Source organism: Pholcus phalangioides, unplaced genomic scaffold (genome assembly GCF_987345545.1).
Source record: "Pholcus phalangioides strain wild (caught in Gottingen) unplaced genomic scaffold, Ppha-v1.0 ptg000017l_1, whole genome shotgun sequence".
In the NCBI taxonomy this organism is placed as follows: domain Eukaryota; kingdom Metazoa; phylum Arthropoda; class Arachnida; order Araneae; family Pholcidae; genus Pholcus; species Pholcus phalangioides.
This window is the reverse complement of record NW_028301610.1, coordinates 7,072,091-7,098,532: the sequence shown is the minus strand read 5'-3', so window position 1 is coordinate 7,098,532 and position 26,442 is coordinate 7,072,091. Positions and strand designations below refer to the sequence as shown.

The 26,442-nt window shown below is 32.6% G+C and overlaps 1 protein-coding gene across 1 annotated transcript; it reads right to left on the bottom strand.

Annotated features, from left to right (window-relative positions):
• Window positions 1–26,442, bottom strand: LOC149072168 (mediator of RNA polymerase II transcription subunit 17-like). Its single transcript, XM_089246107.1, has 14 exons — window positions 25,994–26,442; window positions 22,577–22,729; window positions 20,985–21,120; window positions 20,091–20,271; window positions 19,365–19,544; window positions 15,480–15,610; window positions 14,719–14,790; window positions 13,878–13,940; window positions 10,801–11,000; window positions 9,702–9,758; window positions 5,694–5,831; window positions 3,618–3,732; window positions 2,298–2,446; window positions 1–529 (listed from the first exon to the last, which is right to left on the bottom strand). The coding sequence occupies exons 1-14, from the start codon at window positions 26,080–26,082 to the stop codon at window positions 316–318; spliced, it is 1,878 nt and encodes a 625-aa protein (XP_089102233.1). The 5' UTR covers window positions 26,083–26,442; the 3' UTR covers window positions 1–315.

The following is a 26,442-nucleotide window of genomic DNA, read 5'->3' as shown; positions in this document are numbered from 1 at the left end:
TTTTTCACATATTTAAAACATCGAGGACTTTATTTTATGAATTCACTAAAGGCAGGAAAATTTTACACCAAATGCAGCAAACAACATCAATACTTATTGGGGAAAAAGCTTCTACAAACAAGTTTCTTAAAAAATTCATAATAGCCATAACAGATTAATACATGTTTAGCTCACAATAAACTCAACAGGTTCACTATCTAAACACAAAAGCAAAAAAATGATAATTTAACAAAACATACAGATGATGAATTTGCACAAAAACCGGTTTTCGTGTTCTAATAAGGACATATCCAGAACACTTCATTTAATCATGATTTAACAAGTGGTCAAACTAGCCATCAAAAGTTCAAGCTTATTGACAAAGTTTCTTCCTTCCATTTTTTCCCAACAAACCTCTTTAAAATTTCCTGACAAGTTTTGCCACTTTCTGTCACGTACCAAGGTGCTCGGGTAACAATCTTGCTGTTGTGGAGAATATGAAACACTGACATGAACTCCACTCTTTGGACCACATCTCATGGATATGAGTCTGGAAAAAAAACGAAATGTGTGAAATATACATACATCCGGGCCTGGATTTAACAAAGTCGCATGGAAATATGAAAAACATTCATAATATCCAATATTTGTTATGACCGATACATGATAAATACTTGAGTTTAATGAGAGAAGTACATATGAAGCAGCGTTTCTTAACTGATAGTCCACTGACTAGAGGTGATTCTCAGATTTGTGAATTTAATTATAATCAAATTAAAATTATTCAAGTGTGCCATAAATATGAATGATATCCACATAGGTTTGAATAAATATTACACACATACACTGTAAGTCAGATGTTTTCAAAGTGTGCATCACAGCTCTTAGGAGCATCGCCAACCTATGTCAGATGCAAGCTGTTGATATTGGTGTGTGCCTGTTCAGTGCTTTGAAGTGATTCTTTATCAGACTATTAAGGGAGCCAAGAATAAACACTAACCAAAGCAAGAGAGCCATGGATGATAGAAACTTAAAGAACTACTGCTGTAAATGTAAATGGTCTGTCGAGCTGTTAGACATTTTAATGCTCCTGAGGTTTACAAAAACTGAGAAACTTTGAAATAAACAACTGTGGTTATGCTGATCCTTCTTTATTCTACCAATTCTGGGAATTAACAGAACCAGTGCTATCTGTAGCTAGAGACTTATCTAGCTATAAATGGCACTGACAGTACACCTGTAGGGTTTCTAGGAATAGTGTAGTGGTATTTTACACCACCAATTGTGGCTTGACTGCATATGAAATTTTAGGGGGGGGAGAAAAAAAAAAACACGCACATAAAGGAAAATATAGTCCAAAATCAAGTCTGCAAATATCTTTTACTACTGATCAAGAGTTCCTTAACCGTAAACACTAAGTATCCCAAAGTGGGCAATATCATCCCCTAGTGGGCGATGGAAAGGTCCAGGGGGCGCTAGAAGCTACGGATTTTTAACATAGGATCCTATGGGTTCACTTGAGTTGGGGGCAATGGGAGAAAAACAATTTTTGATGAAGGGGCAAGATGTGTGTGTGTGAAGCAGAAAGTCTGGGAAACTAGATCTAAAGTAAAGTAGATATGCCTAATCTATCAAAAATAACTGTAGTGCCCTTAGTGGAGAAATATGGAAGGTATCTAATGTAAAACTCATTAAAAAGGAAAAATGGGGGAAAAGTAAAATATCGCAGAGGCATCTCAGGGCCGTCATTTCAACTTTTTCCAGGGGTGGGCATGCACTCAATGTGTGTGTGTGTATATATATATATATATATCATTTTTAGTGTATTTTCAAAAGCCGGGGCAATGCCACCCCCCCCCCCCAAATGATGGGCCTGAGAGGCATATTGTTGAATTATGAGGAATTGACACCAAAAAGGCAAAGAAACATACCTAAAAGCTGCTAAATGTCAGTGGAAGTTGGATGTCTAACTATTCTATGGTGTAGTTTTTATTTTGCTTAATGAGTTAGATTCACTACCTTACTTATTTCTCCACTGTATTTTTTCCAATAGATTGGGCATGTCCACTTCACTACTGAACAACCAAATATAGACACTTCACCTTTAGCAATAAAAAGAGTGTATATAACTTTATAAATATTGAGTTTAATATGATTAGCATGGCTACAGAATACGTATACAAGGAAAGACATTACAACACAACCTTGATACAACCTCATCACTTTTTATTCGTTCTCGGGGAGACACGAACTGACCAAGGTCTACGATAATTTACATGCAAATAGCTTTTATAGTAAGTCAATAAATAAAAAATTACCTATCACCAACTGGGGAGGCCATAAGAACAGATGATGCATTTCCTATTGGTTCAACAGTACCAACACCGATGTGGCTTCCTGTTGATAAAACTTTCCATCCCATGATTTTTGCAAGGGCTTGTGCAGCATTTATTTGATGTTGAGATACCTGCATAAAGATATCTCAAAATTATTTTCAAGCATATTACATTCATTCATGTGGATGAAAACTACTTCTGTTTTTTTAAGAGAAAAAAAAAAATGAAATGAAACGAGAACATATATGGGCAGAGAGATACGGGGGGTGCCCATCATGCCCCCAATCCTGTATCCCCTACATCAGAGATACAGAGATTCAGTGTGAGTAACTGAAAAAATATATGTATATGTATTGACATCATGGTGTCTCTATCACACCTCCAAATCTATCTCGACTCATGGGCTAGAGTTTTACCAATATCCTGCTATAGCAAGGGTGCATAACCCTAAGCAAACAGGGTATTCCTAAAAAGCATCAATCAACAACACAACATGATAGGCATACTGGTTAATGGCCATCTTGCGTATCTGGCCTGTGAACTGAAAAAAGTTGTGCACCTTTCATTTTTTGATCCACAAGGTAACCATTGAATTTGCTAGAAAAACCTTGTTGCTGTTTCATGAACTTTCTGCCAAAAAAAATTGGAGAAGGAAATATATTTTTTGAAGTTGGTTTTTTTTTTGTAACTTTTATTTCTTATTAATATATTTTTGAAGGTTTTTAGCAGCTGTCTGATGTGAAGATATATTTAGGAAAGAGAAAAAATTCAACTGCCCTTGTGGGGAATCGAACCCACGTCCTTTCACTTTCTGGGTTACACTATACATCATAAGATAAAATCAGAAATTATTGTAATGTCGATGATATTGATCAAGAGGTTGTTTCAGTTGGGTATTTGTTGAGAAAAATATATTGAATTTAAAACATTCAATAGTATAGAAAAACGTGTCGATTTCAATAAAATATGAGAAGTGTCATTGTTAAGAAAGCCATGAAGGTTTTGAAAAGCAAGAAATATTCAGATAAATATATGAGTTGTGAAAGGTTTGATGTTTTAGTTTTGTAATGGAGACTGAGGAAGAACAGCAGTTTAAAATTAAGAGGGCAATTTTTTTTGTTTTGTATGGACTTCTAACACATCACCTGTATCAAATTTCACTGCAGCATTCTCTTGCATAGGCTTCCAAAAACTAATATTTGAATAAATAACAATAATTGTTTACATTAATACTATTGACATCATGGAGAGAATACATTATTATGGAAAAAAGAAAGGCTTATCTGTAACAAATCAACAGACCTGACACATTAGCAAATATCGCAATTCCTGAGCTTCATACGAAAGAGACATTGTTCTTCCATCTCTGCAAACTGCTTTTATGCTTTTCTCACCCACATGTATTGCCAAGGGTGTCCTTCAAAGAGAATAAAATTCTGAAAAACCATTGATTTTAGAATGAATTGAATCACAAAACAAATTAATATTTGCCTTCGCAAAATTAACTAAGCAGTTTTATTTATAAAACAATTGTAAGCCAGCCTCCCCTTTGAAAAGTTTTCTCCACAGAGAGCAGGCAGACCTGCAAAACACAAAAAATTATTATAATCTCTAAACTTCATATAGCTGCCACTTTCAGTTTGGAAGATAGGTGTTAGCACTTCAAACACGTAGCATATCCCTTAAATACTCATAAATATGTTAGAGACATACACATATATATAAATACACAGGGCTGGCTTTATGCATGGTGCACAGATAGCAATTGATATCAATCGTGTCAAACTTATAGGGGGTTTTAGTGGTGCATTCTTATCTATACTCTATATACTATATATCTATATCTCTCTTCACAGATGAGTCGAGATTCAGCCTGGACACTGATTCTTGACGTACACTCATCTGGAGAGAGCCTGATACCCGATACTATCCCTCCCACATCAGGGAAATGGACCACTATGGTGGTGGAGGTGTCATGGTCTGGGCAGGCATCATGTTGGATGGCTGCACACCTCTCCATGTGTTTGGCAGAAGGTCAGTGACTGCTAGGAGGTATAGAGAGGAGATCTTAGAGCCCTATGTTAGACTTTTCAGGGGCGCAGTTGGCCCTCGGTTCCTGTTCATGGACAACAGCGTTTGTCCACATCTGGCTCACCTGGACAACGATTATCTGGAAAGTGAGGATATTCTGCATATGGATTGGCCAGCCTGATCTCCTGACCTAAACCTTATAGAACATGTCTGGGACGCTCTTGGGAAGGGCAATTGCATCTCACCATCCCACTTAGAGAACCATCCCAGAACTGAAAACTGTGTTGCTGCAGGAGTGGGACCGATTGCCACAGGGACTCCTCAACTGCCTCGTTGAAATGAAGCACTTCTGCAAATCACAATGGATTACTATGTAATTCACAAAAAAAAAAAAAAATTCCCTAGTTTGACAAACATATGAGGTAAATATATTTGGGACTTTATATTATGTAAATCCTTGATTTCAGTAAAGAATAAAAACATGAAAAGTATTCAGAATTGTATAGGATCCCATGACCCAAAACGATACTGTACATTGGTAGCGTTATTCATGAGAACGCCAAAAAGGAAATATGAGATTTTTCCTCTAAATGATTTAAGCAGCCTGGATTAATTTCTTCAGGGGAAGGCACTTAAAATTTTTATGTATGAAACACCTGCCAATTTTGAAATGGATCTCGTTGCAAGAAATGTCTGTGCTGTTGCCTTAACACCTTTTAAATATTGGTGTTTTTGACTATGTCCACCGATCCATGGTTCATTGTATAATGTGTAATGGTGGAAACTTCTAACATCTCTTGTAACATTCTAAAATGGAATAATCTACTACGTCATTTGTAATATTTATGTACAATAAATGCTTTTTTGGCAATCTGTCTTGTGCCGTTTCATTTCTCGTACCTCTGCTACCACTTTCCCATGACATTTCCGGTCATGGGTTCTCATGAAATTCTCAATTATTTTGATGTTCTCTACTTCCCGTTAAAGTTTATACTTCTATTCATGAGACACCTTATACAAAGCTTTTTGGCACATGTGAGCTGTAGCAATATTCCATTTCTGACCCATGGACTGAAAAGGTTGTTCACCCCTGATCTAAGTTGCTGAAAACTAACATACAGAACTAAAATTACAAAAATAATTTAGTAACCAATTTATTTTGATAGAAAAATTAACATTTACATGAAAAACAACTTATGACTGAACTGGTATGAAATTAATGTATTTCAGTATGCATTTATGTTCTTAGCTTTTAGAGTCCAAAACTATCTGCTGCTAAAATATTTCTTTTCAATCCAGTTGAATTAGTCCTCTTTTATATAGTGAAGTAATAAGGTATAGTTTTACCTGCACATTGTTTCATATCCATCTGATAGGATATTTATTTTCACACTGCTGAGTGTTGGACTGGAAAGACACCCCCAGTGTGCTATTATGAGAGGATCTTTGATTTCACAAGCAAATGTGTCAATGATATACATAGTCCTATCAAGAAAGAAATGTGATATATGCATGTAAAAAATAGGAAAAACTTCAAAAATTCTCTTTCATGAGAATGTTTTTCAAATGGTTTTTCAAATTTTTGTAAATAATAATTTTACTGAGCAATAAATGTGACTAGCTGATAATGTGATATTATTAATTTCTGAAGTCACTTTCAAAGAAATTTGAAATTATAATTATAGTATATTTTTAACAAAAATTAATATCTAAAGTTATTACTTACTAATTCTCTCTGTTAATTTTTTTATTTATTGAAAACTTCAACAAGGCAATGTATAAATATAACTAATTAATGTGAATGCTAACCATTGAGATGTGGTTAGAATAAACATCTATAATTTTTTGGATAATTGAGTCCCAGTAAGAAAAACACAAAAAAAAATATTTTTGAGCTTAATGCAAACACTGCATCAGCATATACACCACCATTTTCCACAATGAATTACACATTCGTGTCATCATTTAATTTTTCATTGGATGTATAGTAAAACCTTAAGTAAGACTTAACATTATAAGAAATCTCCGAACAACAATTTCCAAACAACGGCCACTTGACATGGAGTCTGAAAAAAAATATGCATATCACAAATGGGGGAAAAAAAAAATTTCAAGCTGGTTTTTAAGGGAGTTTTCCCACTCCCTAAACTTTATGAGGGGAAAAAAAAGATTATGTATGCTTTCTTTTCCTGGGTACAAATGCTAGATGGGTATATTAAAGGCAGTGGAGTGGTAATCTGAACTAGAAACCCTTTGAATATCCACACTCCCTACCCCAAAGAATGGTTTCGTCCAAAAAGTGCTTGCAAATAGGTATAGAAATGTCCAGAGTACTAATTTTTTGAGAAGGATATGTAAATTTTTTCCCTTCATTTTCAACAGTATGTCAGCGCCTATGTCTTTAGCTATCAGACTGGACTTCGGAACACCCTGGAAAGAAGGTCTAGCTGAAGGTCCAGTGTGAACAAAGAATTATTTGGGGTTGCCGGTACACCGTCTTGGTCCATACCAGTTTTTCTCGCTAGTTGTGTTCTACTTGAGCACTGTAAGCCTGAATTTTAGGATGTCATAATAGTAGTGCAGATCAGATTAATCAATTATTATAATACAGGGTGTTTCAAAAAGAATCATCTGAATTAAAAAAATCATAACTATTCAGCTTTTAATCTGTTTTGATCGAATAATGTATAGGTAGAAAGAGTGAAATCTCGAGTTTTACGCAGTTGCCAACAGGTAGCACTAACGGTCTTTCTTTGGTCGCCACTTCAGTGTTTGTCAAGATGGCGACTGCATAACATAAATCGTTTTGTGTTCTAAGCTTCATGAAGTGCGAGTCCGTAACAACTGTTCATCGTGCTTTTTGTCGACAATACCCTGGTGTTGAATTTCCTACCGCTCAGAGCATTAGGCAATGGTATAAACAATTCCGAGACATGGGTTGTCTGTGTAAAGGGAAATCCCCTGGCCGTCCCAGCATGTCAGATGAAAATGTGGAGCGCATCCGACAGAGTTTTGCACGTGTAATCCACAGAAATCCACTTGCAGTGGATGCAAATATGCTTGCAACAGTTTGGGATGAATTTGACTACTGTATATAGACATATGCTGTGCATCCCAAGGTGGACATATTGAGCACCTTTAATTTGGTTTGTAAAAAACTATGATTAGCCATGTAATATAAAATTAATCTTAAGTGTCTATGTTCAATATTTTTCGTAATATACGAATTTCAAATTGGGTGATTCTTTTTGAAACACCCTCTATTACCAACATATAATCCTATATTTTAACCCTAGATAACTAAACTAAAATCAGTGTTACTCAGTAACTAATCATTTGACTCATAAACTACAAATTAAAAAACAAGTATATTTCTATATTTCCTTCATTTATTTTAAACAAATTAGCATAACTTATGAGAAGTATTATAATATTTGAATTTAAAATATATATATATTTAATAATAACTAGTTTTACCAGTTATAAAGGTACTGTAAGTGAGGTAGTACGAGCGCAATGAGAACATCTCCATTTGCAAAACTGGCAGGGGTCGGTCGTGTATTAGATGAATGTTTAGTTATCTAGGGTAAATATATAATCAATTATATAACTATCATAATTTGTTACAGAATGGATTGTCATTTCACATGCCATATACGTATATTGCAAATTTTAGTTTTTTTCCCAAAAATAAAACTCTCATTGCTAATAACAGCCACCTTTCAATTAGGGTACGCCTATTTAAATCTGCTTGATTTAAATCATGGTTTAAAAAAAATAAAAAATCATTGATTTAAATTTTGGTTTTTCTTTACATAACTTCAATGATATTGAAGTAAATGTAACCTAGTATGGTATGTATGTTGCTGATATGTGATAAAGTTTGTGATTAAAAGAAGTATAGAAGATCTTTTTTGCGGTACATATATAGACTTAATCCCTAGATGAAGTGCAGAAAGAAAGCTGCTCTATTTCTAGATTTTGTGCATGGAAAAATTGCAGGAAAATATAGGGAGTTGAACTTAGCTAAACTGTATCAAGTATTTTCAATGCATTACAATGTGGCATTAGGGTTTCCCCTGATTAAAAAACAGGAATAATTTTTTGTATAAAGACTTGAATTCTAGTCCTAATTGCTGATTCAAAATAATAAGAGATGTTGTACCAACATAAATATCATTGGCTTTCGACTTTACTTTATTTATAGAAATTTTGAGTTTTTGCTTGTTTTTTTACCAAAACTCATTAAATCTGTGAAAGAATAAAAATGTCATGCAAGTCGGAAACACATCCACAAATTTTGCAAGAAACAATGTTGTCAATAGAATTTGGTTTTTATTTAGTTGATGTTGAATGGCCCTTAGGTTGTACATCCAGTAAATTGAGATACCTGCACCATATGTGTGATACAGAGGTGCCACCACACATTCACTTTAATTGAGGAGGGGGGGGGGGGCTCACAAACAAAAACACTTTTCTCTACAAGAAAAATTTTAATCCATGAAGTTAATTTGGGCTCAACGACTTTTCATGTTACGTAAACACAGATTTTTTTTTGTTCAGATTTTTTGCTTGTAATTTATTCATTAATGCTTAATTAAATTTGAGGAATTAGGAAAAAAAAAGCAGTTAGGTGGTATGAAAAATATGCATTCTTAATGATTAACCAGATTTGTTTTAATTAATAAGCAGTCAGTTAATTGAAATAAAAAAATCTGATTTAAATAAAAAAAAAATCAATTTTTTTACTTTTTTTAAAAACCATGATTTTTTTCTCATACTCTGTTCCCGATAGCGGCAACATTTTTACATTAGTGGCCGTTATTGGGAGGTTTTACTGTATTCATTAAATGACTAGTATCAATTGTGCGTAAGTACTTGAAATAAAATTTGATAGATGGAGTTTCAAAACATAAAAAAAGTAATTAATATTAGGTTTTCTTTGTCAATATCCTTAAAACTACATCTTTCCGCAGAATAACTTTCTTCTCCAAGATAAAATTTATCATAAGCCATGGCGGCATGTAATCCATAGATGCAAATTTTAATAATTTGAGAAAAAAATGCCTTCGTATAATCTGCATATGCCAATCTCACTCACTAATAATGAAATTTTTAGAAAAAATATTTGGATGATCACATTTTTGTAGAAAAAATATCAGTTTTATACTACTTACATCTATAAATATTTAAAAGTAGTGTTTAGTAGTTAATGTTTATTTCATTTCCAACCTCTCAGGAAAAACAAAAGACAGAACAGTTTCAGTTAATATGCAGGGTGTATAATCAGTACTCAGAAAGTCCAAATTTGTTTTAAATGTATAATTCACAGAAATATGCAAGAAATTAGCTTACCTCAGTCTAAGCACAACATGTCTTGTTTGCTTGATGATCTGCTCTAGCAAGAATTCACTAGGGGAAAAATAAACAATATTTAACTAATGTTTCTGTCAAAAAAAAAAGACGATGAATATTATGAATTTAGATGCAGGTTTTTATTGATATTTATGATAGTTTTGAAAGAAATACTAAAAATATAATTGACTCAGAATAAGATGAAATCACAAAAAAAAAAAATCACATTTTTTTAAAAATAAAAGTTAAACAAGTCATATATCAATGGGACTTGTCTGTTACTATATCCATAAAAATGGTTTTGTGCAGTCTGGGCAGCAGCAAGGTGGTGTAAAACTAACACAATAAGATGCCGGAAGATTGTTACATTTATCAAGATCCAAGTAGGCAGCAATCCATTCAATAGCTGCTGGAAAGTGTGTGGCAGAAGATCTATAGATGAATGAATGAACAGAAGAATTGTTGGTTCAAATGTGTCATCTAAATCATCCCCTTTTAAAATCTGATGAATATCATTTTCTAACCTATGACAGTAACCACTGATACATTTTCAGAATGCTTGCATGTCATCTTATACTTATATTTGCATATACTTGTACAAATAAATACCTTGTTCAAAAAAAGTATAAATTACCTAGGACCAATTTCGAAACATTTATCGAAAATATAAATAGGTAACCATTCACAAGGCAAAATTTGAAATACCTTAAAAAAAATAAGAAGAAAATGAAATAAATCAGGGCGTGCTGTTTATTGCTGGTATTTTACTGCTGACTTTATTGTATACAGAATTTTTTTACACTCTAGGACAGACCAAGTGGGTCCCTAAGAGCAGCATAGTGTATGTATAGTTTTGTTTTTCATTTTTATTTGTATTTAATGGTGCGGTGTCCATGTTGTGTTGTTAAAATAAAATTAAAAAAAATAAATTTGCATCAATCTGGTTTGCGACTTATTGCATTACCTGCACACAAATTATGTCAAAAATAGGAGGTGGTCATAATAATGTGACTCAACTGAGTATATTCAAAGGATGCTTTACTCTATACAGGCACATCTTGTAGAGATCTTTTGTACATATAATGAGAGTTTTACTTACGTCTTTACAGATTCTGCTATTGTATATCTATCCAAAGCTTCGGGACCAGCTAATCGTCTTCGTTTACTGATACCTACAGCAGCTGTGATTGGATGAGGCATGGGATAATGGAGTGCATTATAGTGAACCTCCCTCAGAAGTTGGTGCAAGGAATGCTCAAGTACAGGCTTATGTTCATTATATTTTGCTGCAGGTAAAGGCTGATAAAAGAAAGAATACATATAAAGTGCAGAAGTAAAGTAAAATGCATCAGTTAAGTAAAATGCTTATTTTAATATTTATTTTCAAAAATTTGTTAATTTTCTTTAATTTTTCCAAATGAAGCCACGGCTTGCATGGTTTTGAAAATAAACAAACATTAAGCTGACACATTTCAGCGTCAGGAAATCAAAAAAATTCCTAAAAATGACAAAAAAATGCATCAGAATAACAATGCAAAGTTTTTGAAAACCAGTTATGTTCAAAAGTCTAAGGAAAATGTTTTAAGAAGAACAAAATCAGATTTTTTCTTTCGTTCCCCCCACTTCTCTCAATATTGCATTTCATCAAAAATTACCAGTGGAATTTTTCTAATAAAAAAATTTTAATTTGTGAATGAAGTATGTAATCTGAAGGCAAAAATATATACAAATATGTACCGTGAAAATATATTTATCCCCTTAATTAATAAAAAATAATATGTACATTCAAACTCCTCACCTTTTTAAGGGTTTAGATGTTATAGGGGCATATTAGAAAAAAACAAAACTGATTCACTCACAGTTAGTTTCCTATCAATCTCGAAATTTTCGGACTTTCCCATCAAGACAGCAGAAATTTTTCTGAGGGTAGTACGTCCACTGTTTTTTTTTTATCACTTTGTCGAATTTTACTATAACAGATGGGCTTACTTCGCCTTTGGCACACCTAAGAACGTCTCACTGACTTTATGCAGCAGAGAGCATCAATACGTTTGATGTCATCTTTCTGTAAGGACTGGATAGTGGAAACCCGAATACAAGTTTGATCTTATATACTCCAACTGTCCTTCAATATTCCCTTGGATAAACAAAGTTTGTGAAATTTTAATGCATGCAGCACTTCCTTATCGAATTCATTTAGTATGGATTTGTGACAATTTTATCTGGTTAAAATTTTAGACGGAGTAAGTATTCAAATTGGTAGGCAGGTATTCATGTGGAGGGGGGGGGGAGGAATTTAAAAAATTTGTTTTACCTAGGGCCCATGAGGCTGTTGAAACGGGTCTGGGCTTACTATGTGGAATTAGAGCAAAATCTCAATCCAAAAACTGAACATCAACTGGAGTTCTTGTTCGCAGTTAACTTATCACCCCCAGGCCTGCAACAAGAAACGAAGGTTTACTCTGTTACTTGGGAAATCTATCAATTTTGTCCCCCTCCCCATAAGTTTTTAACAGAAAAAGGGTAAACTTAGCGCCCTTCCTGGTTGAGCACGTGGGGAACCAGAGCTCCCTCCCTTAGTTGCAGCCATGGGCGGAGAGACCCAGCATCAAAGTTGAAGTTGACTGATCTAATGTATATATGCATATATGAATTGGCATCATCATTGTGCCCCCCCTAGACCTCCAAGTCAATCTCCGCCTATGGTTGCAGCCCTGGTGAACCTTTCAATATAGATCTTCAACTGTACAATCGAGTGTTTTTACAAATTTAGGATTTCTTATTGGATGGTTGATGCTGGAAAAAAATTACTATTTCGTCTTTTTTTGTGGTGCCTCTTTTCTCCCGATGCCCTAAGCACGTGCTTATTTTGCTTAATGGTTTATCCAGCCTTCTGTAAATTCCTAAAAACTTCACAGTTCTGCTCAAACAGCTCTCTTGAGTTTTTCTGTTCACAATCAATTTTTCCATTTTTTTAAAAATCTTCCATACATATGAATCTATTTCCAAAAAAAAAATTTTTGACTACATTTGTGACTGTTACATTTTTACGTATCATTTCTCAAAATAATTTTAATCTTTTTTTAATACTGATGTAATTTTCTAAATAATTAACATGTCAGAATCTGTTCCCGGCACATTGGGCTTAAAACACCAGCAAGGTAAGCCACTGAGAAGTGCAAAAAAGAGAATCATTTTGCAAGTTTTTGAAGAGATCTCAAAGAAAAATCCAACTTCATCTGTGAAAGACTTGAAGAATATGACAGCAGAACTAAAAGGTCTCGGAAGAACCAGTGTACAGAGAGTTCTAAAAGAGTTTCAGGACACCGAAACAGTTGTTACACCAGGAAAGAAAAGGAAAAAAGAAAAACCTGTGCTTTGCAAATGTGATGATTTTGTGCGAAGTGCAGTTTGGGTGATGATCCACAATTATTTAAGAAGAAATGAAATTCCAACTTTGAATAACATTCTAAAATACGTTAATGACGATCCAGGTTTGCAGAATTTGGGAAGAACGGCACTTTACAGATTAAGCGAGGAGCAAGACTCCATCAATTTAAAAGTTTCTTCAGTTCAAAAAAATTTTTTTTTTGTTAATTAAAATTTAATTTTGTCTATTTTTTTTGTATGGATATTTTTCTTCATTCCTGTATGTTTTGTAATGTTCCAGACTCTGCCACGAAGCTGGGCTGGAAGAGATCTTGGCAATGGGATAAGTCCAGTGGCAAAGTTCTGGCGTTCATTCATTCATTCCTTCCTATGTTTTGTAATAATGTATGAATATATTTGAATGCCAATTCCCTTTCCCACAGAATATATAAAATAAGGGCTGGAAGTCTGTCTACATCTGTCTATTTTAATTAGTGTTATCAACTGTTTTTATTTCAACAAAATTTAGAAAACAGTGAAAATTTTATTATCTCTGTAAAAGAATTTCCCTATCTCACATTTGAGGGAAAATCGCATGTGTTCCTTAACACGCAATGAAGGGGCTGGTAAAATTACAACCAATAGAGATAAAGTATGTGATGTGGAGTGATATCTAAAATTGGTACAGCGGTTTGTGTACATCTAGAACCAAGTTAGAAGGAACAAAGAATAAATTTGGTAGCAGCATACACATTTTTAAAAATGTATGTATGAATATTTCTTTAGAAAAAATATCTGATAACAAACCTTAGCCCTTTCTGAAGCTGTCAAGTGAACTAGACCAATAATCAGCTGGACACCAGGAAACAACTATAAATAGAAAAAAATACTTTTGACAAGTTATTTGAACATTCAATGTTTTTTTGGTCAAATACCAGAGAATAATGGTCAAATACCACATTTCAAAGATTGTACCAACATATTTAATATTGTTTATTATGCTATATTTATTATTGAAGCGAAATTTCTTTAAAAAAGTTCAAATTTTCAGGTCCACATTAGAAAAAGTGAAAAGGAGGAATAGAAATGGCATAAACCTTTCCCTTAAAAATGGTTCGGTAGACTGATTTACGTTGTTAGAAAGAATTCAAGGATTGTCTTGTGGTTGCCCAAACCATTTTGTGGTTTGTGTAGGACAAAGACAGTTTATTACTTTTCCCTACCCCTTTGATGATGCTGGAATCGTAGAATGTCCCCTGTAGAGATGGTAGGATAGGCGATGCACACAAGTTTGGAAGAAAAGAAAATTGTTTTGGTGGAGGGGGAAGGAGTGTGTGTGTGTTTGTATAGAATTATATCTTGCACTGCGAGCATGTGAGGTATTTTGTTATTTTTTTTCTCCTGCCATGAGGGCGCTGGTGTTCTCTATGTTACAGTATATACTCTCTATGTATTTTATATTTATATGTATGCAGTACAAGAAAATCCCTCATTATCGTATCCACTATATGAGTTGAAAATTTTATATGCATGTTTCACTTCTGCACTTCTGTTCATTTTTTTTTTATTATATATATTTTACACATATCTCAGCAACAAATTTTAGTATAGATGATTTCACAAATAATACTGGATTAATAAATCTTACTGAAGTAGTTATCTGATTTCCAACAACAAGGTTTGGAATATTTGATTGCAGCTGCACAGCTTCTTTAGCAAGCTGTAAGAGAAAAAGTGAAATTTTTTTTTGTAACAAACGAAAAACTTTTAATGTTCACACTAGCAAAAATTTGTGTTCTACTATTTACCTAAAAAAAACTACTCACAAAAATTAAGAAATCCAGGGATATTGTTAGAATTAGTTACAAACATACTTGTACCCAACAAGAATTTGAATTCAGACAAGCACAGTCAAAGAACAGCACACTAACCACTTTTTTCAATAAGATTTTCATTCAACAATATGTTTTATATTGAAAGTTTCTTTGACAATCGTAATGCTGGCACAATTTTATAGCTTGTTGAATATATATATTTTTTCCCTTGGAATGAAGGAAAAAATTTTTCAACAGCATGTTGCAATGACGAATCATCAATTAAACAAAAAACTAGTATTAATACAGTAGTATTTAAGCTAGTAGTAGTATTAAAACGAATATTAATAAAAACACAGATTTAAAAAACAAAATCTTAGAGGAAATCCAAAACTCTCTCTCAGCATACTATTTTTTTAGCATCAATTTATGCAAGATTCGAGTTTGTGATGTCTGAATATTTGTCAAATGATAACATTTACAATTTTTTTGTTTAACAACAATCATTTTATTTTCTACATAAAAAAGATCAACAAATAAATACAAAACTAAATAAATAAAAAACTTGTGTAAAATAAATACAAAACTAACTCACTTGTGAAAAAAGCTCTTTACAAAACAGAACATTTTGTGCTGCCTCCAGCTTTTGCTGCCAATGAGAATCTGGTGATGTCAATGATGTAGGTGAGAGAGGAGCCAAATCACAGCTCAAAATGGTTTCAGTGTCTAAGAACGACACATTTTTTCAAAAACAAAAGACTTGCAGACATTCACAGTCAAAGATTTATAGCAATAAAAGTTGATAAAATATAGTGCATGATAAAAAAACCCAATACAGTACACTCTCAGTAATCCAGCACACATCAGACCAGGAGTATGCTGGATTACCAAAAATACCAGATTACTGAAAGGGCTTCGAAAAAACAATGCACTTAAATTATTTAAACTACTCTGTATGCTAGATTTTCATTAAAGAAACACCATACAAAGCCAAAAATAAACTGAGCTTTAAATATGAGTTTAGGATATTATATACAAGGTGATTCTAAATTCATGGGACAAACTTTAGGATACCTAACATATAAGATGCCTAAACAAGCATTTTTGATCATAGAATGTGGGGTCGAATCACAATAGCAAAGGCATTAGAGGTGCTTTTAGAGAGTGCAAAATAGCACTTCACTAGTAACAAATACAATATTTTCCTGATGGATTTACAACGATATGTGTTATCAACTGTCCAACGGTGCATGTGGTAAAGAACCATAAAGAGACTTTTCACATTTTTGCCGAGAAACTCAAAACTACACAAAATTCAAAAACTAAATTTTTGCTCCAACAGATTGGATATGGCACACCTATTAAATAACACCCATATCTCACAAACTTTCTTCTTTTTCTCTCAATTTCTTTTTGTGAGTCCATCTTCTGGGCATCGTCTTCGCAACTCCTATTGAAACCTGTTGGGGGGGGGGGACCCATCGCAAAAATTAGTGTCATTAATGTGTCACCAATCTGTTTTATTACAGACTTTGCACCTCAACCTTTCATATTGAACAACACATTCCATGATGAAAAACGCTTGTTTAAGTGTGTTCTATTACCCCCTTAAAGTTTGTCTCATAAATTTAAAATCACCCTGTATTTTATAAATTTCCTCTGAAATGAGTTTGCATAATAAATTTGTGCATTTCTTTTCTGGAGGAAAAAAAAATTAATTATACTTTGTAACTGTATTATTTACACTAGAGTAAAAAAACTGGGGTTTCACAGGGAGCATATTTCTTGGCAAGGGCAACAAATTTCCAGATGTTTTTCAAGCTTTTTAATAATCTCATTTTTTTTGAACAAGAGTTAATGTTTCATGCTTTTGTTTCGATTGCAACAACATTTCACACACAAGAGAAACAACAAAGATGCAGACAAGATACTATCGCAAATGAAGGAGACTGAGAATCAAATCGAAGAAAAGACTGAACTGTAGAGACCCGATAGCTGGGTTAAAATACAGAATATTGTTTGGTATTGTTTTCCTCTAAGCAACAGACACATGTGGTGAAATTTCCTATTTCTCCACATCTGTAAAGAGCCAACACCCTCCTCATAGATAAAATCTTTATACAGGGTATATGGTATATAGTCCCTTGATGCCACGTACACAGCATATACTGTATATATTTTTTTTCATTTGTCTTCCTGTTTGTTTGTCTCTTCGTGTTTTTATCTTGCCTGCGTACTTGTGGAACATGTTTATGCGTATGATGTTTTCCTATAAAAAAGTGTTCCAGCAGGAGAACAAAAGAGGCAAGAAAATGCTGGATTACCAGATAGGCTGAATTAAGAATGAATGCACGGCCAGATTATCAAGAGTCTATTGTATTGAATTTTTTTTTGACAAAATGAGTATAACTTTTATGCCTAATTTAAACTTTTAGTGTTTTAATATCTTAAAATGGTACATTTTTCTGAATTTTTATATGGCAGAGGTTGGCACCTACACTTAACTGGTTAGCTACTCAATAACTTTTTGTTTATCAAAGATTGATGTGTAAAATGATTTCCTGTAATTTTATATTCCTATAGGCTACATTATGAAAGAGTCCACCCAATAACTACTCCAGGTTTTGTCTTTTATAAGATTGTGCCCATTTGACCACAATAAATTGTGAGTATAATTGCAAATATCTTCATGACTTATATTTTCATAAATATTTATTATAAGTATCTCTCTCTCAAAAAAAACCCCCTAAAAACACAGTCAATATGTGATAAGTCAAACTCTGATGAGTCGAATATCTGTTTGAGAGTCTGAGTTTTCATGTGGTGTAAGAACCCCCAATATTATTTTAGTTCTCTTGTAGAATATTAATTTTTTGCCTTAACTTGACATTTTCTTCCTTTCAGGCATGAGGTTTTGGGCATGAGATGAATTTTAAAAAACAGCATTTATGTTCCAGTGAATAGTTAAAGGTGTGGCGAACATAATTCCAGGAATTTCTTTCTTCTCCCCCTCAAACTTCTCCAGTTTTTTTAGATAAACATTAAGAATGACAATCAACTTGGTCACCCGTGCTTGCAAATCTTTTGTTTCACGGCTGGTCAAATCGACATCACCATTTTGCTTTTGCTCAGTTGCACGTGAATGTAAAGTTCAAAATGTCAGCACAAATCTTGATTTTGCATGATTTTTCAAACACGCTGAAGCAAAAGTTAAATGTTTTAGATTTTAGGTGAGAAATGAACACATTTTTTTAAATTGAAATGTGAACTTATCAAAATCTCCAGGGAAAAAGTTTGTAATGCCTAATATATCAATGATTAAAAACAAGGATATTACAGTAGAGCCTGAATAATTTGGGATGCAAAAGTTAGAGTTTCAATATAATCTGGGGTTGTGGAATTTTCAAAATTCCTTCTCAAAACCCTACTCTCCTTGTTTTTGCCTGGAACACAATTTGTTTCATTTTTCCCAGAAATGCCAGTAATTTTAGTTTGAAGAAGACTTTTCCTAGGACAAAGGGCATAGTGGGAAATGACTTAAGAAGCTGGGGGGGGGGCCACTTTGATAATGTTAATTCATATACAGTAGACTCTCCGTAGTCCAACCCAACCCATCCAGTAACCAGACACTTTTAGGCAGGTTTTTTTCGATCAAGAAGTGGAAAGGGAGCATGTGAAAAGTCCACTCTCATAGGTTTTCCAGCAGCTAAAGCAGTGGATAGGTGATGCAGTCTACTCAATTCCCTGATCAATCTAGTATTTAAAGGAGCCCTAGATTAGACTGTTGCACAGGTGTGGCACAAACTAGCAGCATTGCTAGTGAACATTTAGGAGATGAATTTTCAGTGTTGATAATGAAACCTTGGAGAGTTAACCTTTTATATTATGTTGATATGTGTGAAATAAATTACTTACAGCAGTTGCAGAAATGCTCTATTTTCATACCATTCATTTTTAATTACCCTTTATAATTATATTAGAATAATTCATCTGTATGCCAATTTCTTTATTTCCAGTAAAGTTTTGTACTAATACAGTATCCGTCAACAGCAGTTATTTTAATACCTATTTCCCCTCTTCTGAAATTAGAATTCTCGATTGTAGTCGAACTAATGATAACTCAATAAGTTTTTGGTCGGCCACTGCACATTCGACTAATCAACATTTGATTATAGTTTCATAATCAAAAGGTGGCTCACTGCTGCTATATGACATGGCTGTCAGTTGTAATTTCCAATAGATGAGGAAATGTACCTCATCATAAAGCTTCATTCATCTGATGTATAAAAATGTTTTTGTTTGAATATCAATGATTTCTAGCATCAATTCAACACATGAATTTTAAAAGTAAAAATTTAAATAATTTAAAAGAAATAATTTCAAACTTCCTAGCATAAAAAAATAGAATGTAAGTGAAGAGAATTATACCATTGGATTGAACACACATACATAAATACATTTTGGATACCATATTACATACCATTTTGAATTGAAACATGTATGTAACTTGTTCCTTCTAGTTCATTAGGCAGAATTACATTTGTGCCAGTAGTTCTCAGAAGCATGTGTGATGATGTAGAAGGGCCAGCTAGATTCAAATTGTTCTGCTGCTCATTTTTGACTACTTCAAAAGTACCAGGCTGGTTATACCGTGATCCAGCTATGAGGAAAAAAACAATAAAAATATTTTTATGACAGTTCCTTTGAAAGAATGAAACAAAACTTTTGAAATTAAACCACTTCTCGTACAAGGTTTTGGCAAGAAATTTGGAATATCTCTATTTGATGAATCAGCGATAAATCTGGGGTAACCTTAATTATAAGATGGATAATTATGAAATATTTGTAGAGAGTATTATCATTAATATGATAAGCTCTTCCATCATCATTTTGCGAGGATCTTGCTAATCCACATTTTAGAAAAAGAAAAAAAGGGGGAAAGAAAAAAATACATGAATAAAAAGTATAATAGATAAGGTAAATATCCTTTTTTCACCCTCACTTTACACGCTCTCTTAGTATAGAAAGAAAGAGCAACTTCTGTAAAGATAGGGTTACTATAAAACTTTGCGACGGTGAAGAGAGAGGAAAGAAAACACAGAGAACTTGTCTGAATTTATCTTACTGGTGTTTGTGGACATAATATTATACCTGTGATCGTGAAGGGGATAAAGCAAAAAATTTTGAATGTAACAACTATCATTACTTGTTCGATAGCTGAGATCTCCAACAATTGAATCCCCAACTTTTTTTAATCGCCATGCCTGCCTCATCTGTAACAAATCAATATGGTAGTCAGCAGCAGTTCTGGTTGGTGGTCTTTCTTCTTGAACTTGCCTAAGTCTTTCTGCACCTTTCAAAAGGATGTCCGCTGCCCCAGCTAAGGCCTATCAGAGTAATTATTTTATGAATGCCAGCACACCAACAAAAAGTTAATGATGAAAATAAATTAAATAGGAAACATTTCACTAAGGGAGGGCAAATACTGTAACATTAGCTGGGAAAAAAAAACTTGAGAGTGCTAAGTTTTTAAACAAATAACAAAATCTGAAGCCACAACCGGCTAATTGCCCAACAAGATGGCTGGTGAAAAAAGAAAAAAAAAAATGAAGAAAAAGATAAGAAAATATAAATATATACAGTCAAAATCCTCTATACAATGCTATTAATCTCTGGTTTTGATGCACTTTTCACACTGTTAATGTATCCTTCTATGTAATATATTCCATCTATAATAATAACTTCTTTGAAGTGATACAATTTTTCTGGTCCCTTGAGTAATGTTATATAGGTGCTTCACTGTATATATGTGTACATTAAAACTTACTTCGACAAACTTAGTACAACAATACTCGATATAATGATAAATCCTTCTACGTCAAGATTTTTTGAAGTCTTAATTGGAAATGGCTATAAGTCTAATATTAAACAATCGCCTCTCGATATAACGATAGTCTCTTTACAATGATATCAAGATTTTACTGTATATAATAAAGATATAATTATATATATATATAATTTATATATAGATATGATATTCGAGAAAAGCCTAGGAAAATATGATTGTCACAGCTTTAAAAAAAATCAATATCAGTATTACCTTTTTCTTTTGCAACATGGTAATATTTGGTTTGGGTTCTGGAATGGCTTGTGAAACACGATCCATAGCCAAATAGTGCTTTTCCTTAGCAATGTGTAAAACATCACTAAGTACGTCGATTTCAGTGAGCATAGTCCTGAAAATCAGTAACAATAGTTATCAAACCCTTGGTTCAAAACATATTTTTTCAGATAAATAATATTTTCATTTACTTAAAGTAAAAATTGTTTTTAAGTAGGGTTGGGAATCAATTAAAATTTTTATCTGGTTAATCAAACTTTTTTATGATTAATCGACTGATTAATAGCATTTTAATTAAAAGTTTTCAAATGCTAACCATTTACAACAAATGTGGTATTTATAACTATAATATTAATTGATGCTATAAAAATAGTTTTATTCATTTCTTGCACCTGTTTGCTAGACGTAAACAAATATAGGAATAAATTAAGAATTAAAGCTACCTGCACGAAGCAATTTATTATGTTGGAAAATATTTGTTAAATCCTGGAATTTCTTCATTTGGATCTTTGTCGTTTTTTACAAAATCAGCTATTTAGTTTGTCACTGCTTTCAAAAGTTTTTGCTCTTTATATTGTTACTTGTTTCCCTAGAAACTGCACCCACGTGCAAATAATGGTTTTATAGTGGGGAGGAGAAGGGAGCTGACATTCCCGAATATGAAAACTGCTATTCACAGTGGGGACAATAAGTTTTGGTCTTTTCTTCTAAAACTTCCATCAGACTCAATTTGAAAATAAAATCATCACCAGTTTTTGTTCTACATGTGTTTCCCCATATTAAAAAATTTCGTCAGAATATAAATGCAAATATTTTTAAACATTGTTACATATCTGAAATGTTATGTTATGAGCACATAATTCAATACATCTATGATCGGTTTCATCAAGTTAAATTATAAACTTTTAATAAAAATTTTGATCAGATTGAGTTAATCAACTCAATCATTCTGATTAAACTTATCTGAGATTGATAGATTAACTAACCCGATTAATTGGACCAGCCCAGTGTGATTTTATTTTTAAATACAGTAAATAAAAAAAACATCATCTGTTTTCCTGTAAATAATACATAAAAATAGAAGCAAATAATACAATAGAGAGTATTTCACTATCAAAAATATTAAACCGATACTAAATTGACTTTATGGTTTTTTGATGCCTTTGGGAGCAAATCATCTGTAATTTTATAGTTGAAAACAGACAGGAAAAAAAAAATAGACATCTGCCAAATTTCTTAGAAGCTAATCTTTTTCTTTGCGAAAAAAGTGAAAATTTTTTTTTCCTCTTTCCTGAGACTTGATAACCATTTTTCCTGTTAAATCAACATAAATTTAAAAAGAAAAAAATTTGTCCTCATGTACAAACTTAATTAACATACATAGTAAACTTTTTAGGCACCATTTCAAATTTTTTAGTTGCCATGAGGCCTGGGATTCATCAAGCTCTGGTTTAAATGTGCTTAAAGAAACACTTTCACCCAATACAGCATTATCAAATATAGAAAATATATCATGATCAACGACAATTATGAAAAAGCAATTTATACAGAGAAAAAAAACACTAATTTACTTCAGCTTGTTTCTCACTGAATCCCAGGGCCACAACGATGACTGAAATGTCACCAGTTCATCACTTGTGCTTTCTGTAACACTAGTTCCTTCCAAATTTCCAAAGTCAATTTTTTCAGCAAGTTTGGTTAAACTTTCCGACATTGATAGAGGTCTGAAATGAATGAATAAATAATGTTATTCATGGAAAAGGTGAAAATATATAGGATATGCTGTTTTATAATGTGAGGATATACACGATATAATGATGTGTAGAATTAACTCAATAAATGCCTCAAAAATCCTTAATGCCTCCATTACAACAAGAGATTGGCACATTAAATTTCCCTTCCAAACTGTATAATAGTACGGCAAAATAACCTTAGTATTTCAAGGAACAAATACCAAAGCTGTACGATTGAGAAGCTAGTATTCATCATTAAAAAAAAATCTAATTTTTTGGATAAATTTTTTGACTTTCCTTAACACCTTGACTATCGTGCAGCTTGCAAATTTTACAGATCATCACCTTTTCTATGAGGTGATGACATAAATGAAAACTATGCAAAAAAAAAAAAAAATCTAGGTCTGTCAGAAGGGTTATTTTTATGGTGACAGTAGAAGGGTTAATAAGTGGTTACTATTAATCATTACATTACATGTTAACCCTTCATAGTTTCTCACTTAGATATTCATTAGTTAATTTGTCATGATTTCTGTATGTAGTTTTTTAATTACCTAAACCACATGGCATGAATATAATACAACCAAAACATCATGGTTGACCAATTCCCCCTCTCAAAAACAAGACTTCCACCCAACTGCCTGAGTATTTTAATAGCATGCTGTTCAGCAATCCATTAAAAAATACCCCCATAGCCTTTATTTTTTAAATCAGTTTTTAACAAATTAAATCTCAATTTTGCAATTAACCTTTTCATAGCAAATCTTTCTAATTGGGAATATTGGTTTTGTTAATTAGAAAAAAATATTTTTCGTTCATGACACTATTTAATTTTGCTTTCCTGAAGGTGATATTTCAAATTTAATTTACAGAACAAAAATTTAATTCATTTTAGCACTTATGTCATAAATTTAAATTTTTTAAATCATCTGTTTTTAGGGAAGAATGAAATTTAATTTTTTTGTTTTCAATTTTAATGTTCTTTCTATGAATGTGTGAAAATCCATAAAACATACAGGAAAAAAAAAAAAAAATTAAGAAATATCAACCCAAATCTGAATTTGGCAGGTAAAAGGTTAATTAATATATTTTAATAAAACTTACAATATAAATGTAACCATAGATTGCGAAAGATAACAAGATTATGCTGAGGACTTGATGGGTCATTCTCACGAAATTGGCCTAAATTAGGTCCCTGGCAGTTTCAATTTAATATATTTAGAATAAGAATTTTTTTCCATCACTTTATATTCCTGTTTCTGAAAAATTGCCACTCTATTTATAATTTTTTCATCAATAGATTTTTTAAATTTGCTTATAATTTTTTATTTCTTAAGGAAATGTCTTTCTGGCTGTCCCCAGCCCATTTTTAAAATTTCGAAGTGATAACTTTCTATCTTAAAACTAAAATATACTCTTTTATCAATAATATATAATTTTTAGGATCGGTACACTTCAATATTTCATCTTTTTTATAATTTTAAATACATTTTTTTCAATAGTTTATAACCAAATGAAACATTTTTCCCAGCTTTTCTTTTTTCTATTTGTAACATTTGTAAAACATTGGGACAAGTCCTACAATACCAGTTACCACCTATGAAATTTTGTGTTGGAAAGGTTAAGAGTAAGAGAGAGAGAGAGAAGAATCAAGCCATCACTTGAACTTCCTTTTAAATAAATTAGAATCGCAAATTACTTCACAAATTCGATTTTTTCAGGAAAAAAAAAGGCACATAAGTGTCTGTTAAATGCCCTTCTCCTGGCTATTTTATTTATTTATTTTTTATTTTTTGTGAGAAATATATAACTGAAAGTTATTTTCAATTTACCTCATGTTAAATTTAGAGACTTCTATTATCTCTGAAGAGCACGTTTTCAACATGCATAGTTTATCATCAGTGTTGAAAAACAAGTAAATATGGTTTCTCCTGGCATTAGGTAACTAGAATGGAAGGTTTGATCATAAATTGGAGAGGGGGGGGGGCGCAAAAAAAAATTCAAATTTTTCGGTTGCAACATCAAGCTGCGGTAATACTTCATTTAAAGACTTTGCTTTGAAATGCAATTCATGCTCTAGCACAGCAGTTCTTAATCAGTGCTCCTGGAGCTCTAAGGGCTTTGTGTGAACTCCCGGGGGCTCTGCAGCTGCTTGATGAAAATTAAAAAAAACCAGTAAATTTCAAAAAAATAATTATTAATATTTTTGAACAATAAAAATAAGTCAGTAACTTTGGTGAATAAATAAAAATAGGCATATATGGGCTCCACCATAGAAATTACAGGAAAGGACTCTGTGGGGTCAAGAAAGGTTGAAAACTGCTGCTCTAGCAAAACAAAGACAAATTAAGGATCCGTCAATTTCCTATTGACAAAAAAGAACAAGAAACACAAAAAAAAAGAAATAAAAATGCAGTTGATAAAAAAACTGTTCAAAGTAGCAGTGTTTGTCCAAAATGAAAATATTCCACTTCCAGAAAAAGCCTTCTCCACTTGCTTTGAAAAGTAGATTAAATGATGGGACATTGTATATCATCTGAGAGAAGATACTTCGAAAAAGAATAAATCATTTTTCCTGTACCTAAATTTCTTGATTTTTTATGATTCTACTCCGTTCTTAATTATAAACACACCTTCACTTAAATAAAAAACTATCCTTCTCCACTATTGTTGGAAACACTTGTAAGATAAGACCTATACAAGGGCCATGTGAACAGCTTTGCTCATTTTATTCTGGAGGTGCTCAAACCCATTCTACAAAATTCTGTAGGTGCTCGAGCACCCACAGCTCCGATGCCATTGACAGACCATAAATATGATAGCACCATTTCAGCTAATAAACTATCTCTAATAACCCAATAAACACAACTAATTGATCTATTGCATTATTTCCATTAACTTAGGTGATTACAGACATATTCTTTCTGGTTAATCAAGGCTTTATTATTATTGCTATAGAATCATTTTTTAAATAAAAATCTGGATAAAACTTTTTCATAATAAAAAAAAAAGATTTTTAGTTAAATGACAACCTCAACAGTTTATATTTACCGGGATAAAAACACATTTATTGCAATCATTAGTGAAAAGACAATTATTTGTATATTTATAGTGAATCTTATTCATTGACTAAATTGTTTTCCTCTCATTTTTATTCTTTACCATTTATAAGATTTAACATTACGAATATTCAAAAATTACTAATTTATATTTTTTAAATTAGCCATGAAGTTAATGACACCCTAATATACTTACGGAATGAAAACTTCTTGTCCATCTGGACCAACCTCTTGCACTGAATATTCTTGGGTTGCTTCAACGCTCACATCTCCCGAATGTGCCATCTTTGATTAATTAATTTATCAATTAAAAATTCTGAATAGAATTTGACTCAAGAAATAATTTTTGAAGATGGATTTGTGTTCAGTTCTTGTTTTCTACACCGGACATTTTTTTGTCTCGTTATTTCAATTTGTGAATTAAAAGTCAATAGAAATGCTGAGAGGAAAATAATTCTTATGTGTGTCTCTACGGAACACAAAAATCAGTTTCGAATTCGATCGATCGCAACTTCTCTCTCTCAATTATATTATCGATCGGACCTTCTATACCGCCTCTATAGCATTGAATTGAGCGCATCACATCCCGCTATTTACCATCCGATCTGAAGCTGCCGCATCCGATCCCAGCATCACTTTATCTGC